The sequence below is a fragment of the Vombatus ursinus genome, unplaced genomic scaffold (assembly GCF_900497805.2).
Source record: "Vombatus ursinus unplaced genomic scaffold, bare-nosed wombat genome assembly UNPS02014768.1, whole genome shotgun sequence".
Lineage (NCBI taxonomy): Eukaryota > Metazoa > Chordata > Mammalia > Diprotodontia > Vombatidae > Vombatus > Vombatus ursinus.
Genome location: NW_020954546.1, coordinates 14,055,387 through 14,081,571, shown reverse-complemented (window position 1 = coordinate 14,081,571; position 26,185 = coordinate 14,055,387). Strand labels below are relative to the sequence as shown.

General features: G+C 49.2%; 1 protein-coding gene across 5 annotated transcripts in view; it reads right to left on the bottom strand.

Annotated features, from left to right (window-relative positions):
- GTF2IRD1 (GTF2I repeat domain containing 1) overlaps positions 1–26,185 on the bottom strand; it is a 231,237-nt gene that overhangs the window by 25,574 nt on the left and 179,478 nt on the right. For 4 of the 5 annotated variants that reach the window (XM_027862357.1, XM_027862359.1, XM_027862360.1 and 1 more), the window contains exons 23-24: positions 11,157–11,204; positions 1,932–2,009 (exon numbers count right to left, since the gene is read on the bottom strand). In XM_027862357.1, the coding sequence (XP_027718158.1) occupies positions 1,932–2,009; positions 11,157–11,204 (126 nt within the window). The remainder of the gene's footprint in view (positions 1–1,931; positions 2,010–11,156; positions 11,205–26,185) is intronic. The other variant, XM_027862361.1, reaches the window with a different exon arrangement.

The window sequence follows — 26,185 nt, the reverse complement described above, 5'->3', positions numbered from 1 at the left end:
TGGATGAAATAGGGGTGGGCTAAGCTTATCCTGGGCAGCTAGGTGGCGCAGTGGATAGAGCTCTGGGCCTGGAATCTGGAAAACCTGAGTTCAAATCTGGCCTCAGACACTTCCTAGCTGTCTCACCCTGGGCAAGTCACGTCACCCTGTTTGCCTCAGTTTCCTCATCTGTCAAATGAGCTGGAGAAGGAGATGGCATACCACTCCAGGATCTCTGCCAAGAAAAGCCCAAATGGGGTCACAGAGAGTTAGACAGGACTGAAACAACTGAAAAATGACCACAAGATTCTTAGCTCCCCTCACTCCTAACCCTGCCACTGGAGCTGGAAGAGAGGGCCTGGACCACGCAATTTTCTTCAGCCGACATGTCCGTTAGTAGCCAAGGCTCTCTCCTCCCAGCTCAGGCCCTCCTCCCCTCTTCCCAAGACCCTGGCAATGGCTTCCTCCCTGGTCCCCCTTCTTCAAACTTCTTTCTGCTCTGATCTGTTGTCTGCATGGCTGCCAAGGGGATGTCCACACAGCACAGGTCTGATAAACCCTAAACCTAGGATTCACGTCATGCCCCTATTCCACAAATGCCTGTTTGACATTTAAAGCCCTTTACAACCGGCCCCAACCTACCTTTCCAGCCTTTTTTAGTACATCACTCCCTTCCACCACCTCTACTGTCCAGCCAAGGTCCTTCTGACTATTCTTCAAACAGGACATTCCATTTCCTATCACCACGCCTTTGTACAGGTCATGCCCTACACCTGAGGGGCAATCTCTCCTCATCTCTGCCTCAAGGAATCCCTAGCTTCTTCCAAAGCTTATCTTGCAGGGCCCTTCCTGGTCATCCTACCTACCAGGGTCTCCCCACCCCAGTTACCTCGTACCTGGCTTTGTGTATGGTTTGTTCTTATCTATGTCCTTGTCGTCTCCCCTAAAAGAATCTAAGCTTCTGAGGGGAGGGGCTCTTTCATTTCGATCTGTATCCCCAGTGCCTCGCACATAGTAGGGATGCTGCCTTGACTGTGTAAAGTGAGGACCAGGGGACCATGAATCTAGAGCTGGAAGGGTGCTCGGAGGTCATGTAAGCCTACCCCCTCATTTTACAGATGGGGAAACTGAGGCCCCAGGGACATTTCCCACGGTCCCTCAAGTGGAGTCAGAGGTGGGACCTCCCAGGCTGGGATGAAGTCAGCAGCTGCGTAGGATGTATCAAGCAGGGTGGGCAATGTGGGACCCTTTTTCATCTGACTTCTTATAAATACACTTTGTGGGTGAGCAGATAGTTCTGCCTGATGATGAACGTAGGCATTGATCTGGTGATAAGTCAAGTTTCGTGTTCTCTGATGAAGGCCCAGAACTGGGGGGAGGGGAGGGAGCAGTGGAAACAGGGGCGATGCCCCGCCCCTCCCTGCCCTCCTCAGCTCAGCAGATGGAGGAAATGTATCCCGTCCAGGATAGGGAGGCTCTGGTGCCCTGCCCCTCCCCTCCCCCACCAGAAAACCAGCGAAAGGCCCGGCCATGTGTTAAGGAACAAATGCCCGGCCCTTTGAAAATGTGAAGCAGCCAGGGGCAGCTGTGACCTTGTGGCTTCTGCACATCTACATGAATCCCAGCATCAGGCAGGCAGGGAGCCGGAGCCTGGAAGCCAGCCCCTACCCCGGCCCCACCCCCAAGGCTGCCGCCACTCACTCGCCACCTGTTTTAAGAAATGTTTAAAATGAAAAATGGGGGTGGGGGTGAGTGAGGTCCAGGCCTGGCAGCATCAGTACCAACCCTCGGAGGGAGCTGGGCTGCGGGTGGCAGCGGGGCCTCCATCAGGGAAGAGGGAGGCTGATAACAGCTCGGCCACTGAACAGAGGCCAGCATTGTGGGCCTGGCAGCACCCACTGCCACTGACTCTGCCCACGCCCCAGGCCCAGAGGGCCTGGCCTGCCACTGACCGTATTTTTCATTAAACAGCTCCTTTACTTGCTCCCGGAGAATCACCTTCTCCCCAAGCCGGTTGGCATCGTCTTCATCTGCAGAAACAAAGAGAGGGGGGATGAGAGGCTAGGCAGGCCCTTGGGGAAGGGGCGCCCCGCTTTGTCAGGAGCCAGCCAGGCCCAATGGGAAGGGGCGTCCCGCTTTGTCAGGAGCCAGACTGCTGGCTGGCGCCACCATCTTTCCAAGGTGGAGATGGGGTAAAGGGAAGAGCCCAGCATCTGTCCCCCCACCCCCCAAATAACTCTGATTGCCCTCTTTGATGGAGTGAAGGAAGCATTGGGAAAAGGCTAAAGTAGGAACAAATCTACCCCTTCCAGCATTAGCCTCAGCACCACACAATCATGGGGACCAAGCTGGAAGGGACCTCAGAGTTCAGAACTCATTGACCCTCACCCCTCTCATTTTACAGGTGAGGAAACTGAGGCCCATGAAGGCAAAGCGACTTGGGACCATAGATGTAGAGCTGAAAAGGATCTCAGAGAGCTTTTAGTCCAACTCCCTTATTTTACATAGGAGGAAACTGAGGCCCAGGGAGATTACTAGGGTCATAGATCTAGAAGCTATTTGGTCTGATTCCCTTATTATTTTACAGATGAGGAAACTGAGGCTCAGGGAAGGGAAATGACTGGTCCAAAGATCACATCAGAGATGTGGCTGGAAGCCAGGCTCTCCGCCTGACTCCTGAGGTAGTGCTCAGTGGGCCTACAGTAAGCCTGTCTCCATCCTCATGGAGGACAACCTCTGTTTTCCTTCCTGCGCTACCCTGGGGTCCTCTAGGATTACAGAATTGGAGCTCTAGAGGTTGACTGTGTCTAATCTCTTCATTTGGTGCATAAGGAAATCGAGGCTCGGAGCGGGCTGTGATTTACTCCAGGTCACAGAGCTGGTAAATTCCAAGGTGGTCTCAGCAGCCCCCACCCCTGCCTCATGCTCAGGCTCATTTGAGTTCATGGAACCCAGCAGAATGCAGGCGTGGGGGTGGGGCGGCTGGAGCCTGCCACGGAGCTGCCAGCCCTCCGCAGGGAGAAGAAGCTATCTCTCCAGGCGGTGGGGGGGGGAGAGCCGGGAGTCCTTCTCCTTCCCCATTAGCCCCCTAGTGGGGACTTTCTGCTCCTAAAACCCCCAAAGAAATAGGATCTTCCTCCCAAGGAAATCACATCCTGCCTGAATGGCCCCCATCAGGCATTTCTGGAAACAGCTGCCCAGGCCCTGATGCCTTTTCTTTTGTTTCCCTACGGGCCGCTCCCCTTCCATGGCGGACGGGAGGGCTTAGGAATGGCGGTTCCCCAGGGACGGATGGCTCTGAAATCCGCCACGCTCAGGAAGGCCTGGAGGCTGACGGGGAAGAAGTTCCTGCCTCTGTGATTTCTTCTTCCAGGGGCAGAGCTGATTATAGGCCAGATGATGCTCTACGGTTTGGAGGCAAAGGGCCTGGGTTCAAATTCTGCTTCTTCCCTGCCTGACCTTAGGCAAGTCACTCAACTTTGCTGAGGCTCAGTTTCCTCCTTTGTAAAATGAGTGGAGTTGGACTCAGTGGCCTTTCGGGCCCCTTCCAGTTCGATATTATATCTAAGCTCCCAAGTCACTTTAGCTCCATGACCTCAGTCCAGCTCTATATTCTAGGGGTCCCTGGTAATAGGGAAGGGAGGAAGGGCCAATGTTGGGGGATGGGGTGGCCCTTTCTCACCTCCCAGCCAATCGGGTTTTCCCCTCATTCTTGACATGAATATCATAGCTGCCTTCTCATGTGACCCAAGAGTCCATGGTCTCAGCTGAAGGGAGCACGGAAGGATTAGGGCAGGGGTGGGGAGTCTACGGCCTCACAAAGGGCTGTGCTTGAGGACCTAGAGGGCCTCGAGGCCGTAGGTTCCCCACCCGTTAGAGTACGAAGGTAAAGTGGGTCTGATTGAGGTCAGCTTTGCATTCTCTACCCCATTTTGCCCCCAGATAGCTACCAGTCTGTCCTTATTCCCTGAATGTAAGCCCTTGGAGGGCAGGATGGGGTTTTTGTTGTTGCAAGCACCTAGCAGCTAGCCTAGAATATAGTAGGTGCTTAATAATTGCTTATTGGATTGGGTTATTTTTCTCACATGTGGCCCAAGTCAGTCCTAACTGTAGGGTGCCAGCTCTATGCAAGGCTGAGATAAGGGGAAATACTCATGGTAGGGAGTGTAAGATGGGACCTCAAGGGCCCATGGTTCCTTAGAGCCTCAACTTGGATGAGCCTCAACTTTTGTTACCCTTCTGGTACAGTGGAAAGAGTCCTGGATTTGGAGTCAGAGGTCCTGGGTTCAAATCCTAATTCTATCACCTCTGTGACCTTGGGCAAGATACTTAAACTCACTGGGCCTTGTTTCCTCTTTCTGTAAAATGAGGGGCTGGACTAGATCAAAGTTTCCCTTCCAGATTTAAATCTAGGATTTCAGGACCTGGGTTCAAATCTAGCTCTGCTCTTTGCTGCCTATGTGACCATGGGCCACTTCCTTTCTGTCTCTGGCTCTCAGTTTCCTCACCTGTACAATTATAGGGTTGGTTACATCTTAGCAAGTGGGTAGGGACTGAATGAAAGGCGCTTGTGACTACTGGCTAGATCAGGGAGCTATGTAGTGCTATGGACAGAATGCTGGGCCTGCAGTCAGGAAAATCATCTGAGTGTGAATCCTGCCTTAGACAGGTACTAGCTGTGTGATCCTGGGCAAGTCATTGAAGCTCTGTTTACCTCAGTTTCCTCATCTCTAAGGAGGGTATTATAATAATAGCACCTATTTCACAGGGTTGTTTGTGAGGGTCAAATGAGGTAACATGTAAAATACTTTTCAATAAACCTTGAAGTGATATACAAATAGTAATTATTATTATTATTATTATTATTCACAACAACATTAAACTTGGCTGTATAGAAGGAGAGAGTCAGCCCTACATAGAAACCCTGGATGATAACACTGCTGCTTTCCAGATAGTCTAAATTCCTTGGTGTGCCATTCAAGGCCCTCTCCAAACCTGCCTCCAAATGACTTCCAGCCTGAGCTGTCCTCAGTCCCCTGCACATCAGACTGGTCTGTTCCTGTCAGACTGCTCTCCTTACTATTCCCTGAAAACAGAGCTGTAAGTAGGAATCTTGGTGCCAGGGGCAAGAAGCATGAGACATATGGACCCTGTCCCATGGTGAAGGAGACAAAGCCATAAGTGGCTTTGGGGATTAGAGGATTTGGATTCAAATTCCTCCCTCTCACCACCTGTGTGGCCTTGGATCAGTCCCTAATTTCCCTGGGCCTCAGTTTCCTCATGTAGATAATGAAGGAGGTGGGACTCTGAGGTGCCTTCTGGCTCTACATCTAGGATAAGGTCAATAGGAAGGAAGAAGAAAGATGGTGATGGGGAGGAGCTCAACCCAGTACCATCTGGTAGCTTCCAACTTCCACTAACTATTCTTGCTATTTTATGACCTGACTCTTCTTTCTCCTCCCTTCCAACCCCCTGACCTCACCTCCTTTTCCATTTCCCCTTCAGGTCCTGTCTTCTTCCATAAGAATATAAACTCCATGAAGGCAGGGACTGTCTTTTTGGCTTGTATTTATATCCCCAGAGCTTAGCACAGTGCCTGGCAGTGTGCCTCAGTGCATGCTGAGTACTTAATAAATGATCTATTTATCCATCTATCTTGCTAACTAGGTGCTAAGCTCTGTTGTTTTTTAGCTGCTCAGGGACTGTCAAGAGCTGTCAGAGCTTCCAGATCTGTGTCCTCTAAATGTGAAACCCTGGGGCAATGCCTTACTCTATTACTCCTGGTGACAGATCTGCCTGGATATGCCAAGCACATTTCCTCTTTACCAGACTTTTGGTTCTCTGCCTCTCTGTCCTTCAAAACCCAGATAAAATCCATCTCCTCCAGGAAGCACCCTTGACCACTCCTTACTTCATTTAGGTTCTCAATTTGTATTGTTCATCTGGCACTTATCACCCACAGCTTCAGTTTTCTTTTCATGTGGTTATGTCTGTCCTATCCAGAATCTTCACTAGGGTAATGGATAGAATTGGCTTTGGACTCAGGGAGTTCTGCTCCTGTCTCTGACACACAATGGCTGTGTGACTCTGGGCAAGTTACTTAACCTTTCAGTGCTATAGGTAACTCTCAAAGGCTGTTTCCTATATTGATAAAATCACAGATCTGCCTCCTTCCCCCCAAAAAGTCTCATCCACATCTAGGTTGTGAATTAGGTTTCAATATCAGCTTTCCTGCTAACTCACTGTGTGACCTTGAGCGAGTCACTTAGTTTCCTTTGTTTCCTGAGTTATAAAATGAAGGAAAAGGACTAGTTGGTTTCTAAGTTCTCTGTTGGCTGTGACCTTCTGTACTTATGTATCCTCTATAGTGTCCACCTACAGGTTGAACACGTAGCTGTTGCTCAATACAGACATGTTGATTGGGTAACTGATGGGAGGCCAAGGACACATTCCTGAAAGGATTCTATAAAGGATGGCTATTCTGCAGTCTCAGACTGAGGCAAGTTGAATATACTAGGTCTAGAGGCAGGAATCAGGGTTGAATGACCTTCCCCAAGAGAAGGAAATGAAACTTGGGGATGAGTCTTCTAACTGATGACGCTGTCCCTCTACTCCCAAGATAAACTTCCTTGGACCCAAGACAAAAAGAGGAATGCTTCCAAAGTCTGCTTCCTGACTTCACTGAGCTCCTGGGGCATGTGGATACGTGTTCAACTGCAGAGTTCTATTATTGTTAGAATAATAATAATAATACAAATTTTAAAATAATTACAACGTTCTCTTCCTAGGTAGTTCTGCCATCTCCTTATTCCCCAGTGTAACTCTGCCAGCTGTCTGGGCCTGGATCTCCTTTCAATATTTCTTATCTGGGCTCCACTGAAGTCTCTCATGCCATCTGCCAAGGGATCTTGATAAGCGCCAGCCTGGTGCAGTGGAATAGGTTCAGGCAAGGAGCTGACTTGGCTCCATGATTAACTAGCCCTTGGTAAGTCTCTTTCTTTCTCTGAGCCTCAGTTTCCTTGTCTTTAACATGGGGATGATCTCACCGAGAGGCCTGGAGGATCTAATGAGCTAGCAGCTCTCATTTTTATAGTGCTTTAGGGCTTACAGAGAGCTTCTCTCCCAACAGCCCCTGGGACACTTAGGGCCAGAGGATCAGAGACCTACACCAGAGGTCAGCTGGCCCAACCCCCCTCATTTTACAGATGAAGAAATTGAGGCAAACAGGGTTCAGTGACTTGCCCAGGGTCACACAGCTAGTAAGTGTCTGATACTGGATTTGAACTCAGGAAGAGGAGTCTTCCTGATTCCAAGCCCAGTGCTCTACCCTAGTAGCTGCCCTAGTATCACACAGGTAAGTGTTAAAGGTAAGATTTGAATCCAAATCCTCTGACTCTGGAGCCAGCCTCTAACAAGTATTCATTGAATAAACATTTATTAAGAATCTACTGCATGCCAGGTGCCGTGCTCGGCCCTGAGGATACAGAAATGAAAAGGAGCTTACAACCTAACAGGCCAAAATGTGTGCATAGATAAGTAAACACAGTACAGCATATCTACAAAGCAAATACAGAGGAATTTCAGTTGGGGGGAGGGGTGTGTGGAATCAGGAAAGGAGCTAATGTCTGAGCTGAGCTTGGAAGGAAACTAGGGATTCCAAGAGGGGGAGGGGGAGAGGAGGGTGCAGCAGGCATAGGGTACAGCCTGTACAAAGGCCTGGAGATTGGAGGCAGAACATCAAGAACAGTGACTAGCAAGGAGGCCAGTGTGGATGGAACAGAGAGTATGCATAGGGGAACCAATTGTAATAAGAGTGAAAAAAAGGGTGGGCCTCCTTCAGCTTGTAAAGGTCTCTGTGAATGCCAACGAGGCTGGCTTATATTTTACCCTGAAGGGAGAAAGGAGTCACTCGATCCTGGAGAGCTGAGGAGTGACGTGGTCAGAGTGTAACAACTCCATTTTACAGATGAGGAAACTGAGGCTCAGAGGAGCAAAAGTGACTTTCTAAGGCTACAGAGCTAGGGAGTGGCAATAGTCAGTCTTTCCAACCAGACTTTTCAAGGGCAGGGACTGAATACTGAATACAGGCTTAGCCATGACTTACTGAAATGAATTAAATGTGAATGAGCATGAATGAGCAAGACGAGGTGGAACTCCATCTCCTGGGGCTTTCATGGAACCAAAGAATGTTAGAACTGAAAGGGTCCTTACAACATTGAGTGTCAGTGGGACAGAATCTTAGAACATAGAATGTCAAAAGTGGATAGAACCTTAGAACAAAATTTCAGAGTTAAGTGGAACCTTAGAACACGGCATCATAGCAGGAAGGATCCTTACAACACAGAATGTCAGACTTGGCTAGAAGCTTAGAACACAGAATGTCACAGCCAGAAGGGACTGTAGAACACAGATTTTCCAGAACTGGATAGAACCTTACAACATAGAATGTCAGAGCTTGAAAAGCCATAAGAAGACAGAACCTTGGAATGCAGATTGTCAGAGACAGAAGAGACCCCAGAGGACAGAATGTCAGAGGGAACCTAGATGTCAGAGCTTTCCTCTCGCCTTGGAGATCATCTGGTCTAAACCCTTCATTAGATAGAGGATGAGCCTGAGCCCTAGAGTGACCCCTGGCATTCTGCCTAAAAGGAAGTATGCACAGAAGCAGATAAGGAAAGAAACTAATCCAAAGGAAGTAGTGCCCCCCTAAGTCCCCAAAGGTCATCTAGTCCAATCCTCTCATTTTACAAATGAGGAAATTGAGGTTCACAGGAAAGGACTTTCTCGGGGTCGCTCAGAGAATAAAGACCAGGGTCAGAATTTGAATGAAGAACGAGGGAAATGGACACTGGGTTTGTTCAACAGTGTGGCCTGGGGGAAGCCTCAGAGAAAAGACAGAGCTGGCCTTGAACTGAAGTCCTGCCTGGGACCATTACTAGCTGCAGGACCAACCTCTCAGTGTTTCAGGGACCTCTTTAGGACTCTAGAATGGGTGGTGATCTCCACTGGTGGAGGGATATTCCTTACTGGGATTCCCTATGGCAATGCAATCCTAGGCCTGGTTTCAAAATAAATAAATAAGGGTACCTGGAGAATCTCCCTTCCAGGCCTGCAAGGAGATTCAAATGAGATAATGTTTGGCCAGTGCTTTGCAAACTCGAAAGGGGTGTGTAAATGCTGGCTATTATTATCACTGGGAGAGGAAATAGAGTGAACCTGGGCTTGGCAGGAAGGTGTCCTAGGGTTGGGCTCTTTGTCCCCTCCTAATGTGGCAGAAGGCTTTGGAATTCAGCGCCTAATCCCCTTTGTTGTTTTCTCTTTCCAGGGGCCTTCATCATCGGCTCGCCCAAATTCCTATTCCTCTACCCAGGGCATCTTAACTTTTCCCCACTGACTCACAGTTTAAGAAGAGCTGCTGTGGGAAGTCTACACAAAGAAGGGGGCAGGGCATGGGCTGGACCATATGTTTGTGGGGGGTCTTTTTGGAGGATGGTTGACTTTTCCTGATATTCATTTTGGAATGAAACAAATTCGTCCAGTGTTCCAAGTTCTTAAACCACCAGCATTCCCCTTTTGGCCTGACCCTAGGTGGGTACTCTTCACTTGACCAATGGATGTGGTGGAAAGAGGGTTGGTTTTGGAGTATGAAGACCCGAATCACCTTGGCTGCAGTCAGCTCACTCCATCTCTGCACTCATTTGGCTCAGCCACAGGCCCCTGGATGGAAGAACTCACCCCCCCTGGCGCCGAGGCATAAACGGACCACAGATCCTAGGGCTCAACCACTCCCCTGGGCCCGTGGGCAGCTCCAGGCCACCTGCCTCCCGCCTCAGGCTTGCTGCTCTCTTGGGAAGATGAAACACTCCGTATTTATGAGCTTGGTCACAGTTTCCACGATGCATGTTTTATGAACCTCCCTTCCCCTTACAAAGAGGTTTCGATGATTGTTACTGTATTTCCTGCCAAGTTAAGCCAGGGCAAGAAAGTATCCTCCTTTGTCCTTTCTCCTCATGTATCCCTGCACTCCTACCATCCCTCGGGCTCAGCTCAGAGGGTCAGAAAATGCTGGAGCCAGGCGGGACCTTAGACATCTTAGTCACCCAATCACAGAACTCTGGCGGGTCCTTGGAGGCCACGTAGTCCAGTGTTACTGATGGGGAAACTGAGTCTAGGGAGGCTGTGTGGAATATCCATGACCATAGAGGTGATATTTGAACCAAGGTCACAGGATCATTGATTGATAGCTGGAAGGGCCATCACCGTCCAGTCTGAACTCCTCATGTTCCAGATGAGGAAATGAGGCCCAGGAGGTTTTGGAACAGGCCTAAGATTACCAGGTCCTCAGACTCCATTTCCAGTGCCCTTTCCACTTTCCCATGCTGCCTCCTCCTCCAGGAAGTCTTCTCATTTCCCTTCCTCCTAGCCAGGAATGATTGGGAAAGCTTCACGGAATACTGGAAAGAGGCACTGGATTTGGAATAGGAGGATCTGAGTTCAAATCCCAGTTTTGCCACTTATTAGCTGTGTGGCCTTGGGCAAATCCCTTCATGTCCCTGGGCCTCAGTATCTTCATTTGTAGAATAAGGGGGGTGGGAGTTGACGACCCCTGGGTCCTTCCAGCTCCATGATCCTGTATCCTGCAAGAGCCTCTTGGGAGCTCAAACAGGGCCTGGGTCCTCCCGCCAAGACTGCCTGACTGGAAGGTGCAGCTTCTGGTGAACTGCCTGGAGTTTGTGGGACGAGATACACTGAGCACGACTTCATTAGGTCACCTCGCCTCTTCTGTGTTGACTGACTTAATGATGGTCTGGACTCAGCTGGGCACCCAGAGACACAGAAACTGGGAGGAGGAACTGACAGGAAAAGGAGAGGAAAAGGGGGAGGAAAGAAAAGGGTGTGTGTGTCTGTAGTGTGAGTATATATGTCTTGTGCATGCACACAGTGTTCCCGTATATGTAGTGTAAGTATAAAGTATATATGTGAGTGTGTTTGAGAGTAGTGTGTATATGTAGTAGGTGTGTGAGTGTAGTGCTTATGTGTGTATAGAGTGCAGTGTATGTGTGTGTAGTGTGTACTCGTGTGTGAGTGGGTGTAGGAGAGGCCCTGAGTGGGTGGATGAGCCCCGAAATCCAAGAGTTGCCTGCCCCCGCCTAGGGCCCACCTGCTGGGCTACATACCATCGGTAGGAGTGTAAGCTTTTCCCAAGGCTGTAATCCGTCTAGGGGCTAGGGCACAAATTAAAAGAGAGAGAGAGAGACACGAGTGAGTGGGGCGCTCTGGTTTCCTGTCCTCTCCTCCGCTGTGGGTATTGAGCGGCAGCTCTGGGGCCTGAGCTGTTCTGGGAAATCAGATTTCAATCCTGCTTCTGCAGGGGCCAGGGAAGGTAGGGGTGGGAGGGAGGCCTCAGGGTCTGACTCTAGCAGCGGAGGCAGATGCCTACACTGGAGAAAAGGGGGCATAAAGCTCCTGGGGCTGGGGCCCCCACCCCTCTCCAATTTCAAGTAGTACGTGCCTCTTTGTGGTGTGGCCCAGAAAGAGATGGAGCCTTGGGCTGGAAGCCAAAAGACCTGGGTACTAACAAGCTTTGTTATCCTGGGCCTGTGGGCCTGGTGGCTTGGGGAGGGGTCCCTCAGTCTTTCTAAGCTTGTTTCTTCAGCTATTAGATGAGGATAACAATGCTTGCCCCATGGAGGATCAGATGAGGCCTCACAGACAGAAGAGCCACCATTTACCCTGGGGCTGGGAAGGACTAGGCTGGTTGGGGATAAATACAGAGGAGGAGAAAGGCCTTGTAGGGCCAGGGAGCAGTGTGATGGGAGGCCTAATCATGGAGTGATGGAAGGGCAGGGAGGACAGCAGGTCACTGAGATGTCAGGTGCGGCAGTGGGGGTGGGGGGCATCACCAGCGAAATGGGGAGTGAAGGTTGGTGCAAGTGGGGACCAGGCACCGGAACTGAGCGTGAGATAAAACTGCAGGGGGAGAAAGCCTCAGATGGCATGTCTGGTTTTTTGATAAACTGCAGAGGTCAGATTAACTGATCTCTAAGACTTGGAGATTTCTTTTTTCTTCTCCTCTCCTCTCCCCTCCTCTTCTCTTTTTCTCCCCTCCCCTCTTCTCCTCTTCTCTCCTCTCCCCTCCTTTCTTCTCCTCTCCTCTACCCTCCTCTCCTCTTCTTTTTTCCTCTCTTCTCTTCTCTCCCCTCTCCTCTCCCATCCCCCTGCAGCTCTGGGGAGAGCTATGGGGAACAGTGTTCACAGGGGCCCATGGCAGACATCTTACTGTGCATGTTAGAGTTTTGAAAATTTTAATTTTTTTCAATTAACAAAAACCTCTTTTCTCGTGTGCTTTAGATTAAGGCTGAAAGAAATCTTTTGAGATCATCAGCCCCTGATTTTAGACAGCAGAAAACGGAGGCACAGAGAGCAGTAACTTGCCCAAGCTTCCATGGGCAGGGAAATAATTGAGCTGGGATTCGAAGTCAGGTCCCCGGCCTCCAAATCTAGCTCTCTTCCCACTCCAGCAGCTTCTAGCATAGACCTCCTAGTCCCAGAGTCCCTCTGCAGGGAAATCTGTGCCTGATGAAAAAGGCCAACCCATCTCAGCAGAGGAAACGAGCTAACACCCAATTTGAGATCCAAATGAGGAAGGAAAGGAAAAAACCCATGTAAATGGCCCCCACTATTGACCTGCATTTGACTTCCTCAGGGTGGGCCTCAGGGAGGCCCTTGGCTTTTTGCTGGAACCACACCTGCCTTTTCCATTGAAGATGAACCCCAAAATCAAGACTGTAGAGCTAGAAAGGACCTTGGAGATCATGTCATTTTACAGATGAGGAAACTGAGGCACAGAGAGGCGAGTGACTTGGTCAAGGTCCTATAGTAAGTTAACTTGCTGTGTGACTTTGTGCAAGTCACTCCTCTCCTCCAGGTTTCAGCCTCTGTCCTTAGAAAAATGGGTATGATCCTATCAGTAATGTTGCTAAAACAACCACCCCAGAATTCCATGTGAGTGCCCACCTTCACAGTTGTCCCATTGGGAGAGGATACAATTATTCCTGTGCTAAAGACCACTGCTCCCAACATTCCTAAACTCCTTTCTGGCCGTTCCTTTGGGGTTGGTTTATAAGTCAGAGTCAGGATTAGAACTCAGATCATCTGAGTTTTGGAACAAGCTGCGTCTCCCCTATTAGACTCAGAAAACACCTGAGGTGGAAGAGACTGAGTCCAAGGCTCAGAATGAGACCTTAAAGGCCAACTAAACCAACTTCCCCATTTTACAGAGGGGCAAAGTGAGGTCCAGAGAGGGAGAGTGATTTACCCACAGTGATTCAGCCAGAGAACTTCTGGCTCCCAGGCCAGGTCAATGAATGGTGATGAGAAAAGTAATTGCTGATGCTTAAAGGATCCTTTAAGGTGATCACAGGTCCTGGGCTGAAAGGGATTTCAGAGGCCACCCCTCTTTTATAAATGAGGAACCTGAGGCCAGGCGGGTTACAGAATTGCATATTTTGAGCTGGAATGGACCTCGGGGGCCATGTGACCCGACCCTCTCATTTTGCAAATAGGGAAACTGAGGCCCAGAGATATGCAGTGAATTGCCCAAAGTGATGCAGGTAAACAACAGAGCCAGGATTTGAACCTGGTCCTGACTCCCAATATATTTACTCTCAGACTTCCTCAAAGTTCTTCAAAGCATTTCATATACATTATTTCACGTGATCCTCACCACGATCCTCAGCATAATAGTGGGGGCTTTTATTATTTTCATTTTACAGATGAGAAAACTGAGGCTCAGAGAGATGACTGTAATTTGCCCATGTAAGTGTCAGAGGCTGCCTTCAGACCCAGTCCCTCCTGACTTCAGACCCGGTGCTTTGCCCACTACTCCATGAAGGAGGTCCGGGGGTGCCCTGACATCTTGGGAACAGAGAGGCAGTGGCTAGCTGGGGCATGTGGTAAACTCCATCCCTCACCTCACTATTTTCTTTTTCTTTTCCATTCTTGAATTTGGACTGACTTGGGATTTTATCAGTGTAGAAAGCTCCTTCCACCAATGCAGAATAACAACCCATCTGTAACTCCTAGTCTTTGAAGGCCTTAGAGTTTGGGGCACCAAGTGGTTAAGTATGCTTGGGGTCACACAACTGCTCTGTGTCATAGGCAGAACTTGAACTCAGTTCATCCCCATTCCCAGGCCAGCTATCTGCTGCTACTCCAAGCGAACTAGATGCTAAGCTATGTTGTTTCTCTGCCTAATGATGGAGTGATGGAAGGACAGAGAGGATAGCAAGCCAATGAGCTGCCAGGTGTGGCAGTAGGGGCGGAGGACATTGCCAGGGAAACAGAGAGTGAAGGTTGGTACAAGTGGGGACATGGCACCAGAACTGAGCTTGAGATAAAACTGAAGGGGGAGAAAGCCTCGGATGGCATGTTTGGTTTCTTGATAAACTGCAGAGGTTAGATTAACTGGTGGTGGGGCTGCTCCCCCCCCCCCAATTTTGCAACCTGGGGTAAAGCTCCAATCACCCCACCCTAGTTACATCTCTGACAATATTCCCGAGATGGTCTCACTCAGGACACTACTGCACTGAACACAACCTAAGACCGCATTATCTTCTTCATCGGCTGCTAAGTCATGATGTTGACTCACACTGAACTTGGGGTCACCTCTACCCTGTAGGGTTTTTTCCTTTTATTAAAGCCAGCTTTCTCTAATCTCTTTCATCAAATCATGTTTAAATGGTTCCCATTCTAGGGTGTCTCTCTAGGGCTCACTTTGACAATTTCCTATACCCTCCCAGCATTCCCATTATTTGTTGTCAGGAAACTGCCCTGGACCCTCCCTACAGCCAGCTTTATATGATGAGAAGGGCATGAGGGAAAGCTTCTATTCACAAATTACACCCAATGGCTTGGCACTCATACCTGAAATTCCTCATTAGAAATGCATTCCTTTAGCTCAGTTTTTGTCTTTCGGGGGGCACAAATGTAATTTCTCCTCGCTAATGTTAAGCCTTACTATAGGAGTTTGTCATATTCCTGCTTGAGAATGGATTTGGATGGCCTGAGGAAAGAGACACCAGGGACCTGTTTTGCCAGGTGTGTCTAACGTCAGAGAAGCCAAACTTTACCCAGCTCAGCATTTTGATCAGGGTTTTTGCTCCCCACACTAGGCTCTCTGGCATCGATCTCCTCCTTCCTCTCTTTCCTGAATACTCTGCCCTGCCCCAGACTCTTCCAGACTCCTAACCTCCCAGTCCAAAGGGACGTCCACTATACTGTAGCTCCTTCCTTCCCTAGGCGACAGGAGTAGAGGAATCACAGACCTCCAAGCTGGCAGGGACTTCAGCCCAACTAGGCCAACCCACAGCTGAACAAGAGACCTTCAAAATAGTAACAACAGCAGTAGCAGCAGCAGCAGCAGCAGCAACAATTTCTGTAGAGCTTTAAGGCTTGGAAAATGCTTTCCATGTATTTGAACCTCACAGCAACACTGAGATGTAAGTGCTATAATTATTCCCATTTTACAGATTGGGAAACTGGAGTGAGAGAGGTTTAGTGACTCTGTCTAAGGTCACACAGCTGGCTAGGGCCTGAGGTAGAATCTGAATGCAGGCCTTCCTGACTGCACAGTGCCTGGCACGTAATCGGTGATGAATAAGGTTCCATAACTGATAGACTGCATCTGTGCTGGACAGCATAGCTTTCTGAGCTAACTTCAGTCTCCTCTAGCTCCTTCCTGGCCCGCCTCTACCACACGGCCCACGTGGCCTTGGGGAAAAGATGCCCCCTACTCCTTTGCCTAGCCTCTAAAATCCAGTCTTCTTCCTAATAGCTTCTGAAATCAGGTTTCATGTGCCAGCAACCAGCAACATCTACCAGGCTCCACCGCCCACATGGATGAGTCATAGCTTACCTCCCCCAATGGGAGGGGGGAGAATAACATATAATCAAATAGTGAGGCGCCCCGCACCCACGTAGGGTAATTCCCACCAACAGCCAGGGGACAGTCATTTTGTCATATCCTCATTAGTGCTAAGCTGTCTACTGAGCTCACCAGCCACATGTACCCTTGGCCCCCTGCCTCAGCTGAAAATGCCCAGATTCACCCCCAATCCTGCATACCCAGGCACCCACCTGCTTCAGAGGGGGCAGACTCTCCAGGCACCATGTGGGAGGCGACTCATCAGATTACAATCTGTAAGGAGTGCCAGAAATCAGCTAGCTAGCCTTGCCCCCATTTGTTTTGTAGGTGAGGAAACTGAGGCCCAGAGAAGAGGAGTGCCTTGCCTAAGGTCACACAGCTAGCAAGGGACAGACAGAGGATTCAAACTCAGGTCTTCTGACTCCAAATCCTACACACTTTCTACATTGCTACTCTTTCTGTTTAGAGGTTTCAGAGTTGGAGGGGACCTAAGAGATCCTTGAGGCCAGGGGTGGGCAACCTACAGCCTCGAGGCCACATGTGGCCCTCCAGGTCCTCAGGTGCAGTTCTTTGAACCCAAACTTCACAGGGCTGCACTTGAGGACCTAGAGGGCCACATGTGGCCTCGAGGCTGCAGGTTGCCCACCCTTGCTTCTAGGCCATTGCTTTTATTTTACAGAGGAGGAAATGGAGGCATGGAGGGGGTTAAGTGACTTTACCAAGGGTTACACAGACTGCAAGTGGCAGAAAGAACTGGAATTTGAACTAAGGTCTTCTCACCCCAAATCCCATGCTTTCCCACCATGGAAGTGGCTACAGCATCAATCAGTTGATTGCTCAATCAATAAGCATTTATTAAGCTTTCAATATGTGCTACTTCTACATCTAGGCAAGGGCAAGAAGAGTAATAAGCCCCCTTTCCCCCTAACCCCAAGGGTTCCTGGGCAGCTGTGGACATTTAACACAGGCCTAGAACTGATCTACTTCCCCACCCCCGCCATCCACAAGGGTTCACTGTGGATTAGGTGGAAGGAGTCTTGGAACTGGAAATAAAGTGAGTGCTCCCTGGCTAGGGATAGCTATTGCCCTCTCCTGCCCATAAATTTACCTTCTTTATAATTTGTATATACTTATGCACATGCTGTTTCTCCCAATGGAGAATGTAAGCTCCTCGAGGGCAGGGACTATTTCATCGTTATCTTTGCAGCCCAATGCCTAGCATAGAGCCTGGCACACAGTAGGCACTTAAAAATTCCTAATTAATTACTGTACCATAGAAACCATGGATAGGAAGTGTGGGAAGACTCGAATTAAGAGATGCAGAAAGAAGCAGAGGCTAGAGGACCACAAGAATGTCAACAGAAACAGGACTGAGAAGCAGCTGAATTCAAATTCAATACAATCACCAACCACATTTGTGGAGAACAGATGCTAAAACACTCTTTCCTCCTCTTCACAGAGAAGCAGGAGACTATGGCTGCAGAATGTTGCTTGCACTTAGCTGTTTTGTTCAGCATCCCATTTTTGTTACAAAGGAGGGTCCTATAGTGGCAGGGGTGACCTACTGGAAAGTGACTGTGATGTAAAATACAACAGGCATCAAATTCTTTATTTTTTTCCCTTCTTAAAAGAAGATCTTGGAGTGAGAGTGAAGAAAATGGAGCTTCAATCCTGCTCTGCTAGGTGCTACCCTTGTCTTTCTGTTACTTCTTCTGTCTTGGTCTCAGTTTCCTCATTGAGAAAATTAAGGGGTCGGATTAGGTAATGTTCCTTCCCTCCAGCTAGTCTATCTACGTCCATCTTGTCTCCCCACCTGGAGTATAGGTTTCCCAGGGCCTGATCTGCATCTTCTCATCTCTCCTATAGTGGAGGCCAGCACAGGCCTGGGCACACAGGGAAGACTAGGATTTACAGCTTAAGGAGACCTTAGCTCCTACCCCAACCTCACCACCCCCATTTTACAGACGAGAACCCTGAGGTTCAGAGAAAGGGACTGCCTTGCTCAAGATCACACAGGGTCAGACCCAGGCTTCCTCACGTCAGGCCCTGCATTCCTTCCAATGCACAAGGTCTCCATGGAAGGGCTCTGTAGGGCTGTGTTGGAGTACATGAGCTCTCCATTGCAGGGATACCTGAGACATTCCAAGCCTGTCTTCTCTCATCTTTAGCCCACTTAGCCCTTTGATCACTGCAGGCCTTCTGGCTGCTGTCTGAAATGTGAGAACCTTGGAGATTCTCCTTGAGACCAAATGGATTTGCTGTCCCCACTGTAATCAGGAAGGACCCAGCTACCACCTGCTGGGGTTTCAGGATGTAACCCAAGCTGGGCCCCACCAGCCACCCTTCGGAGCCTGAATGGAGTCAGTGAGCTGATTTAGAAGGAGAGAGGGAGGAAGAGAGGGGAAGAAAGGAAAGACAGCCGGATGGGTCTTGGGCAAAATGACAAAGTGGAAGGAATGTCAAAGAGGCAACAGAATTACTGTAGTAGCCTCTTAATTGGTCTCCCTGAGTCCAGGGTGTCCTCATCCTAATTCACCCTCCACAAAGCTGCCAAATGTTATTCCTATCCCGAGATTCTAATGCAAGGACATACACACATGCACGTATAGATGTGCACATATGTACACACATGTATATATGCACATACACACAAACATGTATATATGTGCACATATACACATATGTACACACATATAATATACACACACATTCACAGCAGGATATTATTACATCATAGTAAAGAGCTAGACACAAATTAGTGATCGTTAATTGGAGAACAGCTAAACAAGTTGTGATATGTGAGTTCAATGGAATATATTACTTCATATTAAGAAGAGACAAATGCAAAGAAGTCAGAGAAGAATGGGAAGATGTACAAGAATCGAGGCACAATGAAATAAGAAGAACCAATATGTACAAAGACTGCAACAATGTAAATAAGGAAGAATAAAAGCCCGAAACTGAAGGCGGTATAATTACAATGGCCAAGGGTGACCCCAGAGAAGAGGTGAGGAAATTCCTTCCCTCTGCAGGGTGTGGAACACTGTATACACTATTATAGCTGGTTGATTTTTATCATAGGATCATAGAGCTAAAAGGTTCATTAAGTCCAACCACCTCATTTCACAGATGAGGAAACTGAGGCCCAGAATGGTAAGTGACCTACCCAAGGTCAAAGAGATAGTAGGAAGTGGATCCAGGACTCAAAGTGAGGTCTTAGGATTCCAGCTTTAGCCTTCTTTCCATTGTACCACACTGCCTCCCAAAGGCGTGGGCTGGTTTTGCTGAACTGGCCTTTTTTTCTCTTTAGAAAATTTTGTTACTTTATTTTTCTTGCTTTTGTGTGTGTTTTCTTTTGCAACATGGCTAATACAGAAATATGTTTTACACAACTTTGTGGATAAGTGATATCATGTTGCTTGCCTTCTCAACGGGTGGGAGAGGGGTGGGAGGAAGGAAAAGAATTTAAATTCAAATTTTTAAAAAAATGAATGTTAAAAAATTTGAAAAATGTAAGGGGAGAATAGCCCATGAAATAAATAAAAAATTTTTAAAGAATATTTAGTCACAATGGATGGCATAATGGGTGGAGAAGGTGCAGGGAAGGCTATATTCAGAGAGGAATGTGACATAAAAACGAAAGATATCAATAAAAAGAAGATCTGGACCTGTCGTCCTATATTCAAGAAACTTTCATAGCTCCCTCTAGGTCTATAAGGGTTCTTAACCTGGGCTCTGGGAACTTATTTAAAAAAAAAAAAACCAGATGATTCTTTTGACATAATTTCCTTTTGTAACTCTTCTCTTTGTACATTAAAGAACAAGATTCTGAGAAGGGGCCCATAGGCTTTCAGTAGATGTTGTCCAAAGGGGGCCACGCCACCAAAAAAGAGCAGAGCTCCTGGTCTATTCGAATATCCAAACCTCTTCTTTTGACATTGAAAGCCCTTCCCAGCCTGGCTCCAGCCTACCTTTTCAGACGATTTCATCTTACTCCCCCTCACATTTTTTGTTAAAGTCAAACTGGTCTGTCTACTGTTCTCTTGCACAAAACAGTCTACATCCTGCCCCTGGACCTTTGCAGAAACTATCAAGAATAGCCTCCCTTCCTTCTCGCTTCCTCCAGAGCTCAGCTCAGGCATCAGCTTCTAACAGAGGCCTCTCCTGACCTCTCCAGGTGTTACTCTCTCCCTCCACCTCTCTAAGCCCCCAACAAAAGACATTTTACTTTGAATTATTTCCATATGATCTGTATTTAGTGACCTGTGCACAAGTTAAATTTTCCCAATAGAATGTAAGCTCTTGAGGGCAAGCGCATGTCTTTGTATCTATCCCTGGTGCTTGGCATACTACTTTGGCATATTTATTGTTGTTTGTCAGTCAGGTCTGACTCTTCGTGACCCCATTTGGGGTTTTCTTGGCAGAAATACTGGAGCGGTTTGCCATTTCCTTCTCTAGCTCATTTGGGAGATGAGGAAACTGAGGCAAACAGGGTGAAGTGACTTGCCCAGGGTCACACAGCTAGTAAGTGTCTGAGGCTAGATTTGGACTTAGGAAGATGAGCCCAGGCCTGGCACTCTCTCCACTGCGCCACCTAGCTGCCATGCCTGGCACATAGTAGGAGCGTAATGCTTACTGAAGTTCTGATTTCAAAACCATTTCTGAGTATCAGCCAACCACACTGAGCCTCAGTTTCAATGATTACTGTACCTCCTGCCTTACAGGGTCATGGTAAGCAAAGGGTTTAATATAGAGGAAGCCAGCACATAAAGGTGACTGACATAGGATTGCTATGCGTTTTTGGTGTCTGTCCACCTCTCCTCCCTGGGTGACTTTGGGCTGGAGCGTGGGTTTAGAGAAGCCCCCTCAGCACGTCTGCCATGCTCCCCGTGGGCCTGCATTTGGTGGTGTGAGCAGATGGACCAGAAACGTCCCCTGCTCCCACTTGCCATCACAGCTGACATTGCCCTGGTACAGCTGAATTCCTTTAGTGCCTGGAGGCTCTTCTGTCTCCACCGGTCACATTTCCCATAATTGAAGGTTTACAAAATGCTTCCTTTCTGAAAAGCAGCATGAATCATCCTACCCCTATTTTAGGGGTAAATAAACAGAGATTTGATAGTTAGGTGACTTGTCCAAGGTCATAGAATTTATAAGTGATAATGCTGCAATCCACATGGTAAGATCCTAGATCCTGATCAGGAAGGACCGCAAGAGGTCATCTAACCCATTGCCCTCATTTTACAGATGGGTAAACTGAGACCCAGTGAGGTGACCTGACGTAGGATCACAGGACCATAGCTTGGCTTTCACAGAGACTGAACCAAATCTCCAAGGTCCCTTTGGGTCCCCATAATCTGTGAAGCTTCTTATCCTCCTGGGAGCTCTGCCTCACACAGCTCACCCCCTAATTTTTCCTTCTCAGTGCTTTGGCTTACATTATATCTCAGTGGCTTTGCTTCTCTAGCTGGTGTGTGTGTGTGTGTGTGTGTGTGTGTATCTTATCTACCCAAGAAACACACACAGTCTCTGGCATACAGCAAGCACTTAATAAATTCTGGTTGCTTGACTGATAGGCATCTGATGTCACTATCCGTAATAACAGGCTAGGCCTACGCATGTTGGTCAGTAAGTGCTTGGGGGTCACAGCCTGCTAGAGTCCCTGCGGATGACTGCAAGGCCCTCTGGGAAGGGGAGGGAGGGGCCGAGGAGGCTGGTGGCCTCACTGGTATTTAAGAACAGAGTCTGGGGGGTAGAAGAGATGCCTGGGGGGAAGGGGTAGATGGGCAAAGGCTGACCCACCAATAGCTTTCAGGGATACCGAGGCAGGAAGAATTAGAAATAGTGACCTTCCTGCTCAGGGCTCCCAGGGAGGAGAAAAGGTAGTTAGGTCCCTGCCTCAGTGATTTTGCTCGTGCCATGCTCCCTACCAGGCATGCCCTCCTCTTCTCCAAATCCTGCCAATCCTTCAAGGTCTAGCTTCTGTCTCACCTCCTTCAGGAAGCCTTTCCTGATCGCTCCAGCCACAGCACTATTGCCTCATCTCTCCTCTCTGCCTCCCCCCCTAGATCACTTAAGAAGGAAGGGTTGCATCTAGATTTTGAACCTGTTCTGTGGCCTCACAGATTTCTTACTACACGGCAGGTGTTTTTAAGAAATGCTGTTGAATGGATGAATGAATAATTGGGACACAATTCTATAAAGCCTTGGGATAGGGGTGGGGCAGTGTTGGAAACTGAGGCCCCAGAGGAGGAAGACAACTTTCTTGGGTGCTAAATAGAGTCATCTTCCCCTCCTCCCCCACCCTACGCTAGGTCACAGAGGAGGGGTTCTTGACTTGGGGAACATGAACTTTAAAAAATATATATTTTGATGGCTATTTCGATAGGACTGGTTTCTTTTGTTATCCTATGTGGTTAAAAGCATTGTGCTGAAGAGGGGTGGCCAAGGGGTCCAGGCCTCCCCTTAAAAAGTTAAGAACCCCTGTCCAGGGATCTCTGGGCCTAGTTCAACTTCCTAATTTTACAAAAGAGGAAACTGAGTCCTAGAGGAAGGGAAGTGACTTTCCCAAGGTCACGCAGTAGATCTGGGCCTCCAGGCTGGCTCCAAAGTCACCTCAGTCAGTTTCCCTGGGGTGTGGCTAACACTGCAGTGAGGGAGAAATGGGTTAAGAAGTCCTTGCTGATTCCAAGGAGGGATTAACTGGGGCAGTGGTGGGGGCTGGAGAAATTTCTATCCCTGGAAATCCTTTGCAAACACGCTAGGCATCTGCATTCCTGGCAAGAGATGAAGTGGGGACCTGGCCCGAGGGAGGGGGCTGGATCAGCTAAGCCTCCCCCCAGGCCCCCTTCTTCCAGCCTGAGCCCTTCTCAGATTCCACTGGCTCTGGGAGCAGGAAGCCCCACAGGGCTTCCATTTGTTAAGCTGCAGGTGCCTAGGCAGAGTCCTAGAAAACGGAAGGAGACGCAGGAAAGAATGCTTCTCCACTTAGCTGTCTGCTGGGGTTCACACCTGCTCCCTGCTGAGGGACACGCTTACTGCTCCCACAAACACCCCCCCCCCAGAAATCTCTGGGCTTCTGGCTGTGTCTTTGTCTTTCCCCTCTCCTTTCAATCCTAGTTCTCTCAGGCCTCTAAGCCCGCCTTCTCCCAGAAGCCTTCCCTGGTGCCTGGGGGTGAGAAACTCGAGCTGATCCAGCCCCTCCCAGAGCCCCCTACAATGCTGGTTATCTGGAGCACGCAGCTCTGGCGTGTTGTTCAGTCACCCCTGACTCTTCATGACCCCGTTTGGGGTTTTCTTAGTTTGCCATTTCCTTCTCCAGCTCATTTTACAGATGAAGAAACTGAGGCCAACAGGGTTAAGTGACTTGCCCAGGGTCACACAAATAGTGAGTGTGTAACTCCAGGCCTGGCCCTCTAATCACTACGCCTCCCAGCTGCCCTATGACACAGCTCAGCATTCCTCTGTTCTATGTGTCTCACCCAGCTGGACAAGAAGCTCTCTGAGGGCCAGGACCCTGTCTTTGGGTTCTCATTATATGTTTCCTGCAGTGCCTGATACAGGGCTAGGCAGATCTCTGACACTCAGTACCGGTCCCGATAACCTGGTGGGCAGCCTTGGAGTGACCTGGGGGGGCTGGACAAGCCAGCCGAAGGACTGCTCTAATGTGAACTGTGGTCTCTGGCAACACATCTCGGGAGGTCCAGGAACTCTGGGGCTTTATGGATTTGAGCCACGGGATACCTTGAACCTGGGCGGCTGTCCTGCAGGGGGACTGACTTGTGAGTTACGGGGCTCTCCCAAGAGGAAATGCAGTAGAGTGGAAAGACCCTGGGGATCTGGGTTCAGATTTTGCTTCTGACATATTACCAGTGTGACCTCAGGCACAGACGCTTCCTTTCTCTTTGGGCCTCAGTTTCCTCATCTGTAAATTAACGGGGCTGGACTAGATGGCTCTAAGTTTTCTTTGACCTCTAAATTTATGATTCTATAAAGTGAGGACATTTAATTTGGAAAAGAGAAGTCCTGTGTTGGGGAGAAGGAGGTGGAGGGGACTTAATACCTCTGTGTGAGGCAGCATGGGGCAGGGAAGAGAATGCTAGATTTGGAGCCAGGGGACCTGAGTTCAAATCCTGTTTTGTCCATTTGCTACTTGTGTGACCCTGAGCAAGTCACTTCATTCTGGCACTCAGTTTCCTCACCTGTAAGATGAGGGGGATGGTGTAGATGGCTTCTGTGGATCCTTCCAGCTCTAGACCTTGTATCCTTTATGCTCTGATGGCCTGGACAACCCCTTGCAGCCCCTTAGCCTGGGCAGCTGGCAGGTGGCACAGTGGAGAGAGCACCAGGCCTGGAGTTAGGAAGACCTAAGTTCAAATCCACCCTCAGATACTTACTAGCTGTGTGACCCTGGGCAAGTCACTTAACTCTGCCTCAGTTTCCTCATCTGTAAAATGAGCTGGAGAAGGAAATGACAAACCACTCCAGCATCTCCGCCAAGAAAACCCCAAACGGGGTCACAAAGAGTCAGACACAACCGAAAAAACAACTGAACAAGCTTGGTCCCAGAAGACAGAGATAGGAGCAGAGAGGCAAAGTCAACAAGAAAAACAATTTCCTAACAATCTGAGCCGTCCAAAAGAGGGACACGCTGCCGGGGGAAGGAGTGAGCTCCTCCACCGGAGGTCTTTAAGGGAGGGCTGCATGTCCACTTTTCGGGAGTGCAGCAGGTAGAGGGGGATTCATGTCCCGGGAGGTCCCTTCCAACCTGGAGAACCTGGGATTCTGTGAGCCAGCTGAGTCCCCAGAGGGAGGGTCACCAATCCCACCCTGTCGCCCATCCCCCACTTGCTGTCTAGAGCTGGTGCTCTCAGAACGGCCCAGGGAAGGCGGAAGGGCCCAGGAGATGCCTGCTCAAGGCCAAGGCCGGAAGAACTGAGAAAAACCCTTGGAGACGGGCCTGGGGTTCAGAGAAATGATGCAGAGCGCCTTATGGCTCTGCTCCTTGCGGGGATCTCAATTAGAAACAAGATCAATTCTGTTTGTGCTCAGAGGGACTCTTGCTGACAAAGGCCTTTCTCAACCCGCTTCCATCCAATGCAGCCACCTTCCCTGGGAAGGTGGAAAGGAGATCATTACGAGGAGCCTAATTAACAAAGAAAGGGAGAGATAATTAAGTGGAAGAACATGTGGCTGGCGCTGGAATCGTGATATCTTTAGAAACTTGAGGAAGGACGTTTATTTTGAGCTCTCAAGAACATGACCGAGATGGGAGAAGGGAAAGGAGAGCAGCTGAGGGGTAGGGAGGGGTGCGGGGGGAGGGCCGAGGATGGGGCAGATGGGTGGGGGGCCGCAGGGAAGCTGAGGATGCCGCTGGCAATCGTGACCTTTCGACCCAGGGCTCCCAAGGTGGCTGCTGCGCAAGGAGGCCAAGAGGCAGCTCTGGCGCTGCCTCTATGTCCCCCTTGCAGGAATGCCCTCCTTCTATTCTCTTCTCCAAATCCCACCTATCCTTCAAAGTCTAGCTCCTATCTCACCTCCTTTGGGAAGCCTTCCCTGACTGTTTCAGCCAGAGTGACCGCCGCCCCTCTTCTGAACTCCTAAGTAATTGAGTGGTGCTGAAGGGAAGGGGAGGAGACAGGGCCAAACTTTATCTGCCCTAGGGCCTAACAGAATACTCTATACACTGCCAATGCATGGATGGACGACTGGGACACAATTCTATACCGCCTTGTGATTTTACAAGAGGAGAAACTGAGGTGCAGAGAGAGGAAGTCAGTCGCCAAGAGTCACCTTGGCCCAAGGACGCAAAGTCACCAAGGCCACCAGGGCCTTGGACTCTAAATCTAACATTCTTTTCACCATACCCCTCGCTGCCGGCCAGGGTCAGAGAATTCGGGAGGTGGATGGGACCTCCGAGGAATCCCCATTACTCGATGAGTGGTCATCAGTCTCAGCCCAAAGGCCTCAACGAGAGGGAAGGCGCCACCTCGTCAGAAAGCTCATTCCACTTCTGGATTGCTGATTGTTAGGAAATGCCCACCCCTGACATAACCCCTCAGAACCTGTCTGTGCCTTCTGGGCCCAGAGAACGTGTCTTACTCCCTGCTCCACGTTATCGCGGTTCAGATACTGGAGGACAGCTATGACACCCTCCTGGAGTCTTCCTCTTTTAGGCTAAACATGTCCCGTTCTTTCAAAGGATTCTCGTCTGCCACAGACAGGTGTCACACACAGATAGTACATCACCACCCTGGCCGCTCTGGCCACAATGCAGCGCTA